This window comes from Vombatus ursinus, unplaced genomic scaffold (assembly GCF_900497805.2).
Source record: "Vombatus ursinus unplaced genomic scaffold, bare-nosed wombat genome assembly UNPS02014770.1, whole genome shotgun sequence".
NCBI classification, from domain to species: domain Eukaryota; kingdom Metazoa; phylum Chordata; class Mammalia; order Diprotodontia; family Vombatidae; genus Vombatus; species Vombatus ursinus.
Window position 1 is genome coordinate 24202318 of NW_020954548.1, and position 12603 is coordinate 24214920.

Consider the following 12603-nt stretch of genomic DNA (forward strand, 5'->3'; position numbering starts at 1 on the left):
AATTCAACAAACACTTTTGCTGTTATTGTTTTAATTTTAAGTTTAATTTTATTACTTTAGATGAACACAGTTTTATTTTATTTTCTTCCCATTTTCTCCCACCTTTGCCACTGGAAAAAAAAAGAGAAATAAACTCAAACTCCTTGTATAAAATATACTTAATAAGACAAATCAAATTTCTGCATTAACCACTTTTAAAAAGATATTCTATATCTTGAATCTATTACCTCTTTTTTCAGGAGGTGGGCAGCATGGTTCATCCTGGGTTGTTTGGAAACTTGCCTGGTCATTGTACTGATCAGAGTTCTAAATTGTTATTTTTCTTGTACAAATGGCTCTCCTGGTCTTGCTCACTTTGCTCTGCATCAGTTCATACAAGTCCTCCCGGGTTTCTCTGAAACTTTTTCATAATTTCTTATGATTTGCTATTTTTAAGGAGGATGGTGGGCTGTGATTTAATAGAGCACTGAATTTAGTCAGAAGAACTAGGTTCAAATCCCAACTCTCTTTCCATGTTAACATCATGTATTTAAATCTCAGTTTTATTATTTATAAAAGCAAAGGAGATGAACTAAATGATTTGTAAAGCTCCTTCTCAATCCTATAATTCTGCAACAGTTTGCCTTATATATAAGAAGAGTGGATGAGTAACAACTCATATATTGTGACTCTAGAATTGTCCCCTCCATCCCCAATATCTCCCCTACCCAATTATTACTCTGCTTAAAATTGTTCAATTAGAGATTCTTTCCTTTGAGTCTTATTTCTTTAGGGATTACTTTGAAAATGCAAAACATCCTCAGAAGAGTAAGACATGAAGCTGATTCATACCAAGTAATCTATCAAATCCTTCCTAAGGGAGCCAGTGGATCTTGGATATTCGTCTTGGGGTGGAGGAAAGAAAGGGAAGGGAAGAAAATAGTATTTAGGTAGTATTTACTACCTGCCAGACAATTTGCTAAGCACTTTTTTTTATGAATATTATTTCATTTGATCCTCAAAACAACTGGCTAGGTAAGTGCTATTTCTATCCTCATTTTACAGTTGAGAAAACTTGAGGCAAAGAGAGGTTAAGTGATTAGCCCAGTGTCACACAGCTAGTAAGTATCCAAGGTCAGATATGAACTCAGGAAACTTAGGAAACCAGCTATGGACCATTCGGCTCTTCCTCTCTACTCTTGAGATGAACCTTTCCCCTAATCTACTAATCTAAATTCTTTTAGCATGGTTCCTCTTAAGGCTCTGACTGTTCACTGTGCTTCTGTACTACACCCACATATGCTGTCCTTCATAAAGGAAAGTGGGTTTCTTTTTCACCATTGGTTGGCAATCATTTTGGGTTGTTTTCCTGTTCATAGGATCACTTCATCCTTATCCATATATATAGATGGATTTATCTCTATATCCACCCCTCTTCCAGTGATAATCAGAGCTTCATAGTTGAGAGAGAACGCATATGGGGCAGCTAGGTGGCGCAGTTGATAGAGCTCTGGTCTTGGAGTCAGGAGGACCTGAGTTCAAATCTGGCCTCAGTTATTTGACACTTACTAGCTGTGTGACCCTGAGCAAGTCATTTATCCCCGATTGCCTTACCAAAAAAGGAAAAAATGGAAGAGGGGACACATAAGAGAGAGTACTTGAGTTGAGCCATGAAGGAAGAAAAAGAAAGATTCTCTCTAAGGTCTCCTATGATCCTATATTAAAACATGTGACCATTTGATCTGTTTTTGGTTGCTGTTGTTTTTTCTAGCTATTCTGTGTGTGAGTGTTGCCATTGATTATTTATGGACATCAATGGGATATCTTTAAATATTAGGCCTGGTCTCATGACACGATCATAGTTATTTATCACTTAATATACAACACAGAGCTGTAATAAGGATTGCGCAATGGTGATTTTGGTTTTGTCGCAGGACACTGAACATAGAGTGCTGATAAAAAGCACAGTCCTGAGTTGCATAAGCTCCTACAGAGGTTTTATCCTTCTTTCTCTTCCCACCTGACTCATAGCCTCCTGGTAGTGATCTTACACTGGTTTGTCAGTCTTCACTTCACTCCAGGGGATGGTACCTCCCTTCTTATTTCTCAAACTGAAGTAGCATTTTGTGCTGCTATCCTTAGGCACAAAAATTCCTAGTCATGGCCCTGATACAGCAACTTCCATTTTCGTGTACTCAACTGGCTTGTTAATAACTGTTAGCTCAATGTGCTCTTATTAGATAAACAGATTTTTTAGGCTGGAGAAGTAATTACAAGAGTATTAGATTTGTATTAGCCATCTGAAATGGTAGTTTTTAGAAAGAGAGAAAGAGAATAGGAGAATGTGACGGTAAGGGTTTTTTCTTGGCTATTTCTTTGAATGGTATACCCTAAGCTTTGTCACAAAAGCAAATGGCTTGCCTTTTTCCTTCTTCAAAAAAAAAAAATCTGTCTTACCAAGTACAATGAATGGTTTGCGTTAGTTCAGCACTTTTAAATCCTGGCCAGCAGCATTTGCTCGGCCTTCCAATACAGATTATTCACCACATTGCTAGCATTGAGCGAGTTCCTTCACCTATTTTACACTGACATTTCAGGGGGCAATGACATCGTCCCTTGCCTGCTGGTCATGTCTGTTTCTGTGCATCTCACAGAACATCACCCTGCTCTCCTAAAGCTCAGTATAAACTGGGTGACAATTTTGTACTGTGAAAGGAGGTGGAGTAGCATGCTTGCACATGTTTCCTGATAGTCTTCACATTATCACAATTCTGAATGGTTTCCATAGAAGCAGGACTAACAAATTCTGGTGACGTGATGTGAAAACAAATGAATAGCTTAGCCTCGAAAGAATACAAATATTTGGCTTGCCAAAAAAAAAAAATACGTCAAGTCTAAGATTTAATTTTATGGGAATCCAGTATTTCTGATGGTAACGGCTTTGTAATTTTAGTAACTGACATGAAAGTGTGTGGGAAGGGGATTTTTCTTTTGAGCTATTTGGCTCTTCTATAGTTTTGCTTCCAGAATGGCAGCCGGGTGTTACCAGTTATGTCTTGCTGCCTCCCCTTCCCAATTCTAAAGGAAAGCCTAAGGCAGAATGATGGGGAATACTGATTACTTTAAAATAAATGAGGATGCTATATTGAGTGTCTGATGTTTCTGTGGAGTCTGTTACAGACTGGCTTTTTGTGTGTGTTGCTTTTTTTCTTAAAGCCAAAAACCTATTTAAGAAGCAAAACAGAGCTCTTGTAGGCTACATTTAAATAGCCAGCTGTAATATAGGAAGAATGGGCCAAAAACTTAGGTTTTTATTCTGTTTTTTTTCTCTATTGAAGCAGTTCTATCCCCTAATTAAAAAGTACACATGCCTGGGGGAGGGGGTGTCTTTTTTTTCCTGTGGAGTTATGCTAAAGAATTGGATGAATTCAAATAATAATGTAAGCAACTGAGAATTTGATAGTCCTTGAGTCTGAGATTTTGTTGGGTAATTTGTGAGATTAAATTTATTGTCTACTTGAACAAATTGAATACTTGTACAATTTCTTGAATAATTTTTAAAAGAAAAAGATGTAGGGTATTTAGGCATTTTAGGGGGGAAATTTATGTTTCTAAAGAGCTTTAAGATTTACTAAGCACTTTCTACTCTGAGGTATGCAAGGGAGAAAATATAAGCACCCATTTACTTACAAACTGTTGTGTTTTTCATCTTGAAAGGGAGCTTTCAAATACTATTTACTTAATCATGCTGATTAGCAGAAATGCAGGGTCCAAAGTAAGGAAAATTGAAATCCATTTGAACACAGGGAAATAGCAAATAAACTAGGGAAAGTTCACGTTGATTAAAATTAGTCTCTTGTGAAATCCAGTGCCTGGTACGTAGTGGGCACTTAAACCCTTCTTGGATGGCATAGGAAGGAAGGAGGGAAAAAAGGTTGATTAGCCATATTGCCTCTACTTACTGAAAGTCCCTATTATTGTGATAATCAAAAGGTGAGTAAAGTTACACTTGCCTCACATGAATATTTTTATTATAGTTTCATATTTTATGCTTTAAAAATGAAAATATAGTTAGAATCAACATTTTTCATGGAACTCCTATTTTCACCAACTAGGGTTTCTTGTAACTATTATATGGGAAGAGTGCTTTAGATGTGTACATTCATATATATTTCATGTGGGAGACTTAATATGAATGAGAGAAAAACTGAATTATATAATTCATTTTTGTAGCTTTCTTACTTTTAAGTATTTATTCTAGCAGAGTTTAGTAGAGGATACTAATGTATAAGAGATGTATATTTCACATTGTAACACATCATCCTTTTTTTCCTGGTACTTTTTTACCTTTTTGATTGTATATATGCTATGTTATGCTATTATATATTTTTGTCTTTTACTATATGTTTGTCATCAGTGTATGTTGTTATTTTGGTTCTGTATTCTTTATCACTTCATATGTTTTCCTATTTTTCTTTGAGATTCTCCATATTCTTTATTTTATAGACCATACTTTGTCTAACCATTCTCCAATTGATGGTCCTCTAGTTTTCTTTCCATTATTTGCCATTGGAAATAATGCCATTGACAGTATTTGGGGGGGGTATCATCCTAATATTGAGACCACTGGGTGAAGGATATGCTTGTTTTTTATAACTCTTAACTCTGTCATTTCATAATACTTTCCAAAAAGATTGGGTCAATTCACAACTTCACTGATTGTGCAATAAATAGCACACCTGTTTTTATTATGGCTGCATCAAATTTTGTGATAGTTTATTTTTTTTTCCAATTTGATCAGAGTCGGATGGAATTTTGGTTCTTTTAAATTGCATTTTTCTGATTATTAGAGATTTTAAAATCTTGTGATTGTTGATAGTTTTAAGAACTGTGTTTATAACCTTTGACCGTTTCACAACCAGAAAATAGCCATTAGGAATTGATGTCAGTTCTTATAAATTTTGGATGTCAGACTTTTAGCAATTGTTTCACCAGAAGGTTTTTTTTCCCATTCTGAATATATTGTTTTTTGTTATATAAATGATTTTTTAAAAATTATGAAGTTCATCTCTTTTATCTCTTAGTTTCCTCTAACCCAAAGTTTGCTGTTATTTCTTAAAAGCCCACAACCTTACAACAAAGAAACAAACACAAAAGGCTTTGTTCTTTCATTTCCTTTCCTCCTTCTCCCTAGGTTCTGATCCCTTGTTTCTCTAGCTTCTCCCTTTCTCTGCAGCTCATCCTGCCCCCTCAGCTCCTGAAGAGTTGCTGCACTGAGGTTATAATGGGCGAAGTGTGAATTGGGAAATTATGATTGATGCTAATGCACCCCCTTTTAAACAAATGAGGAAATTGTGGCCCAGAGTGATATTATGACTTGCCTGGGGTCACACAAATGTATCAACTGAGGTGAAATTAGAAACAAGATTTCTCTACTCCCAATATAGTGCTCATTCCATTACCTAGTTCTAGAGAATTATTGAATGCAGCCTTCTTAAACATTTTAGTCTTTTTGGTCCATTACATTCTTAAATTATTGAGGACCCCAAAGAGCTTTTATTTATGTTGGTCATATCTATTGATATTTACCACATTGTAAATAAAAAGATACACTAAAATTATTAATTCATTTCAATATAATAATAAACCCATTATATGTTAATGTAAATAATATTATAAAAATGTGCATTTGAATGAATGAAAATGAAAAATATATATTTCTAAAACAAAAAGTGAGAAGAGTGGCATTGTTTTACATGTTTTTGTAAGTCTCTAATGTTAGCTTAATAAAGGGCAGCTGGATTCTCATAACTGCTTCTGCATTCAATCTGTTGATATTTTGTTTTGGTTGAAGTACATGAAGAACATTCAGCCTCAGATATGTAATTGAACAAGAAAAAAGTATTTAAAAAGGCAAATAATCTCTTAGTATTATTTATGAAAATAATTTTGCCCTCATGGACCCCTTGAAAAGGTTAGGCTTTAATGGACCACACTTTGAGAACTGCTGATCTAATAAAGGTTACTGCTTTTTAAAAAAATAGATGTTTTGGGAATGACCTGTGGCATGTAGTGAAAGAATGTTGGACTTGGAGTCTGACGGCCTGGGTTATTTGCCTGGCACCAGTTACTTAACTTCTAATAACCTCAGTTCCTTATCTTAAAAAAAATACTACTTGCACAACCTACCTCCTAGGACTTTGTCAAGGGTTACATAGATATAATATGACAAGTGACATTGTGGGCTCTTTTAGCTGACTAGCAGCATCTCAGCGTCCATGTTTCTCCACTGCTGAATTTACAGTGAAGGTGCATTTGGGAATGGCCTGAATTACCCTCAGAGTGATGAACTTTAATTTTGCAGTGGGTCTCTCGTTGTTAGGGAGCTATCCTGCAAGGGCTTTCTTTAGAAGTAAAGAAGTGTTCCTCTTCCTTTGAGGGACATTAGATTCTAGAGATCCTTGCAAAAGGTAAAGATACCAGTGTACTGGTGGAAGGTAGGGTGAGAAGGTTAAAAATACAAGATGTAAAGGAGAAAGATGAGTAGGCTATGTAAAAGTCGAGAATGGGCGGGTTTCCTAAGATCTTCTCATTTTCCCTTCTCATTCTGACCCCGAGTAGATAGGTATGTTCCTTCTTTCAGTCCTTAGTGTATGTAGAAGACATAGGAAATTTCGGTTGGTGTGGGGTAGAGAGGTGAGGGAGAAAGAAGGACAAATTTGAGATTATATACTATCCTGACCCTTAAGGAGTTAGTCTTGTAATGGATATGAAGGAAGGAAGAAAACAAGCATTTATTAAAAGCCTACAATGTGCCAGGCACTGACTAAGTGCTTTAGAAATATTAACTCATTGGATCCTCATGAGAACCCTGGGAGGTAGGTACTACTATCCCTATTTAACAGTTGAGGAAACTGAGGCAGAGTGGTTAAATGACTTGTCCAGGGTCACACAGTCTGGGGGGTGGGGGGTGGAGGGATTTGAACTCAGACCTTTCTAACTCCAGGCCCCATTGCTCTATCTACTATGCCAGCCCAAATAATATGCCAAAATACTTTATAAGGGCATTAAGTTTAGGAGAATCCCAGATTATGTAAATACTTTTACCAATGCAGATTGCATATTCTCTTTACTTTATATTGCCTAGCATTGAGAAATGAAGTGACTTGCTCAGGGTTACACAGTCATTGATGGGGCAGAACTTGAACCCAGGTCTTTCTGGCTCCAAAGTCTGATCTCTACCCACTTTGCCTCTTAATTAGACATGCCTTGATTGCATTAGAGAGTTGCAAAATCCACCACCATGTGAAATTTTTGTCAGGGATGTCATTATAATAATAGCTAGCATTTGTACACAGCTTTAAGGTTTGTAAAGCACTTTATATATATAATCGCATTTGATCCTCACAATAGTCTTGTGAACTAGCTACCATTATTTTCCTCATTTTACATATTATCATCCACCAGTAAATCAATAAACATTTAATAAGTGCCTACTACATGCCAAACATTGGAGATAATACATGCTAAGCACTGGGGATACCAAAAAGAGGCAAGATATTCTCTGCCCTCAAGGAGCTTGCAATTTAGTGGGGGCAACAACATGCAAACAAATACAAGCAAAGTAAGCTATATATAGGATAAATGGGAAATAATTCAAAGAGGGAAGGCATTGAAATGAAGAGGGGTTAGGGAAAACTTCCTGTAAAAGGTGGGATTTTAGTTGGGCCTTAATGGAAGCCAGGGAGGTCAATAGCAGGGGTAGAGGAAGGTATTCCAGTCAGGGAGGAACAACAGCTAGAGAAAATGTCCAGAGTCAAGAGATGGAATGTCTTCTTTGTGGAACATCCATGAGGCCAGTGTCACTGGATGGAAGAGTGTGGGTAGGGGAGTAAGGTGTATGAAGACTGGAAAGGTAGGAGAGGCTTGATTCTGAGAGAGGTTAAATAACTTACCCAGGACCATATTTCTAATAATTGTCTATGGCAGGTCTTGAATTCAGGTCTTCCTGACTCCAAGTCCAATGGTCTATCAAGGAAAGCTTCTTGGTGCGGGGAGCATTTCAGTTGGGCTTTAAAGGCTGAATAGGACTTTGGCTGTTGCTGTTCAATTAGTTGCATCCATTCTTCCTGACCCCATTGGGGGTTTTGTTGGCAAAGATAATGGAGTGGTTTGTCATTTCCTTCTTTAGCTCATTTTGTAGATGAGGAAACTGAGGCAAACAGGGTTATTTGCCCAGGGTCACACAGCTAGTAAGTGTCTGAGATGAGATTTGAACTCAGGAAGATATGTCTTCCTGACTCCCAAGCCTGGCATTCTATCCACTGTGCCACCTAACTTCTCAGGACTTTGGTAGGCCTCATTTTTAACTTTTCCCCTTTTCTTTACTCCCAGAAAGCTAAGTAGAGAACCTCAGAACAAATAGACCAAATTTTGGAGAATTAACATTCAAGAGAGTTTGACTGATGAGCCCCTGAAGGAGAAAAAACCCCCAGTGCCTACTCTACAATAAGAGACCTATTTGGTTTATTTCTCTTCTTTCTGGGCCTTGCAAATACACACTAAATATACATAGGTCTATTTAATAAATTTTTGGATAGGAAAAGTAATGACATTCGAGCTCTCTAGCCATTTTGTTCTTCCCTCACTGCCCATTCTGCGTGTTTTGCTTCTTTCTACTTTGTGAGAGTTCCTGGTTGTATAAGAGCAGGACTCAGACCAGCTTTGGTTGCAAAAGCTGTTGTCTGACCCCTGCTACTGCACGGGATCCTGGGGTGAATTCTCCCCTCCGCTTGCCTGCACTGTGTCTTGTTGGCCTGATTCATTCCAGTTCACCAAGTCCTTGGAATTTGGCAACTGGGATCGAGGTTGCTGAAACACCAGATTGTGCAGGATGTCAGTGGAGGCTCAGAGTTACTAGACAGTTCCTGCCCCTCCCCCCACTTTAAAAAAGCCTCTTGGTCCAGTTAAAATGTCTGAAAGTTATTTCAAAATTTTTAACTTTCTACCTCTTGTTAACCCAACTTCCATCCTTGGGGTGAACAGAGAGTAAAAATGCCAAGTCATCTTTGGGCTTCGTTTCCTAGCCTTCTAAAAAAAATTAAGGGGAGGGAGCTGATGGTATACAGGGAGAGAATATTCATCGTATATACACAGATTGTTTAACAATTCTAGGGGTTAGAGGAAATGGATTTAAGAAAGGAGGAAACTTTATTCCTAAAACTTTCCTAGTAGTTCAGGATATTATAATTATACAGGATGTCCCCAAACTCTTAGATTTAGGGACACCCGGTATAGAATGCAAATGGTCCCCATAGTTGAACAAATTTGAATAAGTGGTAGTAAGTGTTAAGCACAGCAAGAAAATTGAGAATATATTAATTTGAGGGTAATAATATATTATTATAATAAGTTATAATAATTACAACAAATGGCATTAGATAATATTATACATTAGATAACAGATTATATAGATAATATTACATTATAATAAATTATATGATAACAAACTATAATAATGCCATGCCATATTATCTCATTTGATACCAACAACAACCTTTTGAAGGAGGTAGTAGAAATATTGTCATAGCTATTTTACAGATTAAGAGACTGAGGCCTAGAGAGGTAAAATGATTTGCCTGTGGCCATGGATCTAATAAGAGTCAAAGTCTAGATTTGAACTCAGGTCTTCTCAGTCCAAACACAGCTTATGAAGGCCGTGAGTTCTAGTTCAGCCCCATTATGTGGGCAACAAGAAATGGTCTTTTGGTCTCCTGACTCCCATTCTTCCCATGACACTCAAAGAAGGGGGAACTTCCAGAATTACTAGGAGGGTCCTAGAGCTCCATTTGAGCTCAGATCTGGATTTCTCAGCACTCCAGCACTGCATTAGTGCTGTGGGATTCTGGGATCTGCCCAAATGACCTCATCATGGTGTGTCTATAACCTGGGTTTTTGAGGGTTTTGTTTTTGGATTATAAGTTTTGGCCTAATGGATAAAATGCTGTTCTTGGTCCTGGGTTTGAATCTTACCTCTGAGTCTTCCCAGAATCACACATTTATATTTGGAAGAGCCTTTAGAAATCTCTGTCCTAGAGCGATTAAGTGACATATCCAGTCTTCATAGTATTAAGTGGAAAAGTCAGGATTTGAGTCCAGATCCTTTGACTCCATATCCAGTAGCCTTTCCACTATGCTATTAACTCCATGACCACGGGAAAGTCACCTGGACTCTCCGAGCCTCAGTTTTTTCATTTACAAAGTGGAGATAACGATACCTATAGTGCCTGTCTCTCAGGGTTGTTATGAAGTTCCAATGAGATAGTCTATGTAGGGTGCTTTACAAACCTTACCTATATATATGTCAGGTGTTATTATTAATATGATTGAACTGTAAAGTGTTTATAGATGACTCTGCCTGCCTCTTGGACAATTCACGCTACCTGTCATGTAGGCATCTCAACCTTAACATGTCCCACAACCCCATTATCTCTCCCACAAACACACCTCTTGTCCCAATTTCCCCATTTCTGTTGAGGGCACCACCATCCATCCAGTCACTTGGGTTTGAAACCTTGGCATTGTCCTATTTCCTGCTCTTTCCCACCCCATATACACAATCATTTCTAAATCTTGTCAATTCTACCTCCACATGTCTTATAACCTCCTTCTCTCCTCACACAACCACCACCCTAGTTCATTCTTCACCACCTCTTACCTGGACTTCTCTTTGGTCCCCCTGCCTTGAATCTCATCCTTCACACAGCTGCCAAATTGATTTTCCTAATGCACACATCTGATCATGTTACTCCCTACTGTTTCTAAAATCAAGTACCTATTGCTTTGGTATTTAAAGCTCTTTACAACGTGGCTTGAAACTACCTTTCCATTCTTATTACATATTACTTCTCTTCACTCTCTACAATCTAGTCAAACTGGCCTCATCCATGACACCCTGTTCCCTATGTTGGTTCGTTTATACTGGCTGTTCCCCATTGCTGGGATGTTCTCTCTCCATTCCACCCTTTAGAGTCTGAGTTTCTTCTAAGTTCAGTTCATGTGACACTTTCTACATGAATCCTTTTCCTAATCCCCTCAGGTATTAGTGCCTCTCTCCTTAAAATAATAGTAACAATAATAATTGCTAGCCTTTATATAGCACTTTGTGCCAGACACTGTGCTAAGCATTTTTATAATTGTTATCGCTTTTGGTCCTCACAAACAATCCTGGGAGATAAGTGCTATTATTATTCCCATTTTTCAATCGAGGAAACTGAAGCAAACAGGGGTTAAATAACTTGTCCAAGGTCACACAGCTATTAAGTGTTTGAGGCTGGATTTGAACTTGTATTTTCCCAACTCCAGGCCAGGCACTCTAACCACTGCACCACCTACCTACCCCAAATTATCTTGTATTCATTTTGCATATACTCAGAAATACATTTTCATTTTGTCTTACCCAATAGAATCTAAACTCCTTGAGGGCAGGGACTATTTCATGTTAATCTTTATCTCCAGCATCTGACACAGTGCCCAGCATACAGCAATCTCTTAATGTTTATGGCTTGATTTATCTGCTCGATCTTCCAAAATAGGATTAGTCTAGTTAAATGTGGAAAAGTTTGTGACTAGGTTGGCCACTGATAAGATTTTGGGCTACAGAAACCCATAAATTAAAAACAAAAAATGAAAAAAAAAAACCCATAGTCCTTAGTTCTTCATGGGCCCCTTTCTGCTTCTAAAAGCAGAAATTCTAAATTTTAGAGGCAGAAATGACTTTTTGGGCTAAAAGCTAGCATGATATTGCTGAAAAGTCTAAGAGACCTGGACGTATTTGTTGTTGTTATTATGGAGTTGTGTCTGGCTCTTTGTGACCCCATTTGGGGTTTTCTTGGCAAAGATACTGGAGTTGTTTGTCATTTCCTTCTCCAGCTCATTTTACAGATAAAGAAACTGAGGTAAACAAAGTTAAGTGACTTGCCCAGGGTCACACAGCTAGTAAGTGTCTGAGGCCAGATTTGAACTTAGAAAGATAAGTCTCCAAGCTTGGCACACTATCCACTGTACCACCTGGACTTATTAGGTGCTTTGTAAATATTTGTTGAATTATTGCATTATTATTTATGAATAAGGAATGACTTTGGGAAAGGGGCTTTTTTGAAAAGTCAAAGGGACAGTGTTGGTGTGTTTTGTTTTCCTTACAGGGTTACCCAGTATACCCCTTACCAACCTGAGGTGTCCCAGGGAAGACTGGAGAGTTTGCTCAATTTCCAGACCATGGTGTGTGATATCACTGGGTTGGATGTAGCCAATGCTTCCTTGCTAGATGAGGGAACGGCTGCAGCAGAGGCTATGCAGTTATGTTACAGGTAAGGCCATTACATCCTTGTAGCCTGGAAGGAGTGCAACCATCACCTGATGTGCAGGGAAGGCTAACTGGAAGAAGTTATGCACCTCTACCAACCAAATCCCATATGAATATATATAATCTAATTTCAACCAGCTCCTCACAGTTGTACAACCATCCTTCATTGTTCCCTAATTCACAATCAAATTCTCCACAACTGCTGTTCCCAGCCTTCTCTTCTCTTCTCTTCTCTTCTCTTCTCTTCTCTTCTCTTCTCT

The 12603-nt window shown here is 37.9% G+C and overlaps 1 protein-coding gene across 1 annotated transcript in view; it reads left to right on the plus strand.

Moving 5' to 3' along the window:
- Positions 1–12603, plus strand: part of GLDC (glycine decarboxylase) — a 110196-nt gene that overhangs the window by 25567 nt on the left and 72026 nt on the right. The window contains exon 4 of the mRNA XM_027863103.1: positions 12183–12347. Coding sequence (XP_027718904.1) covers positions 12183–12347 — 165 coding nt within the window. The remainder of the gene's footprint in view (positions 1–12182; positions 12348–12603) is intronic.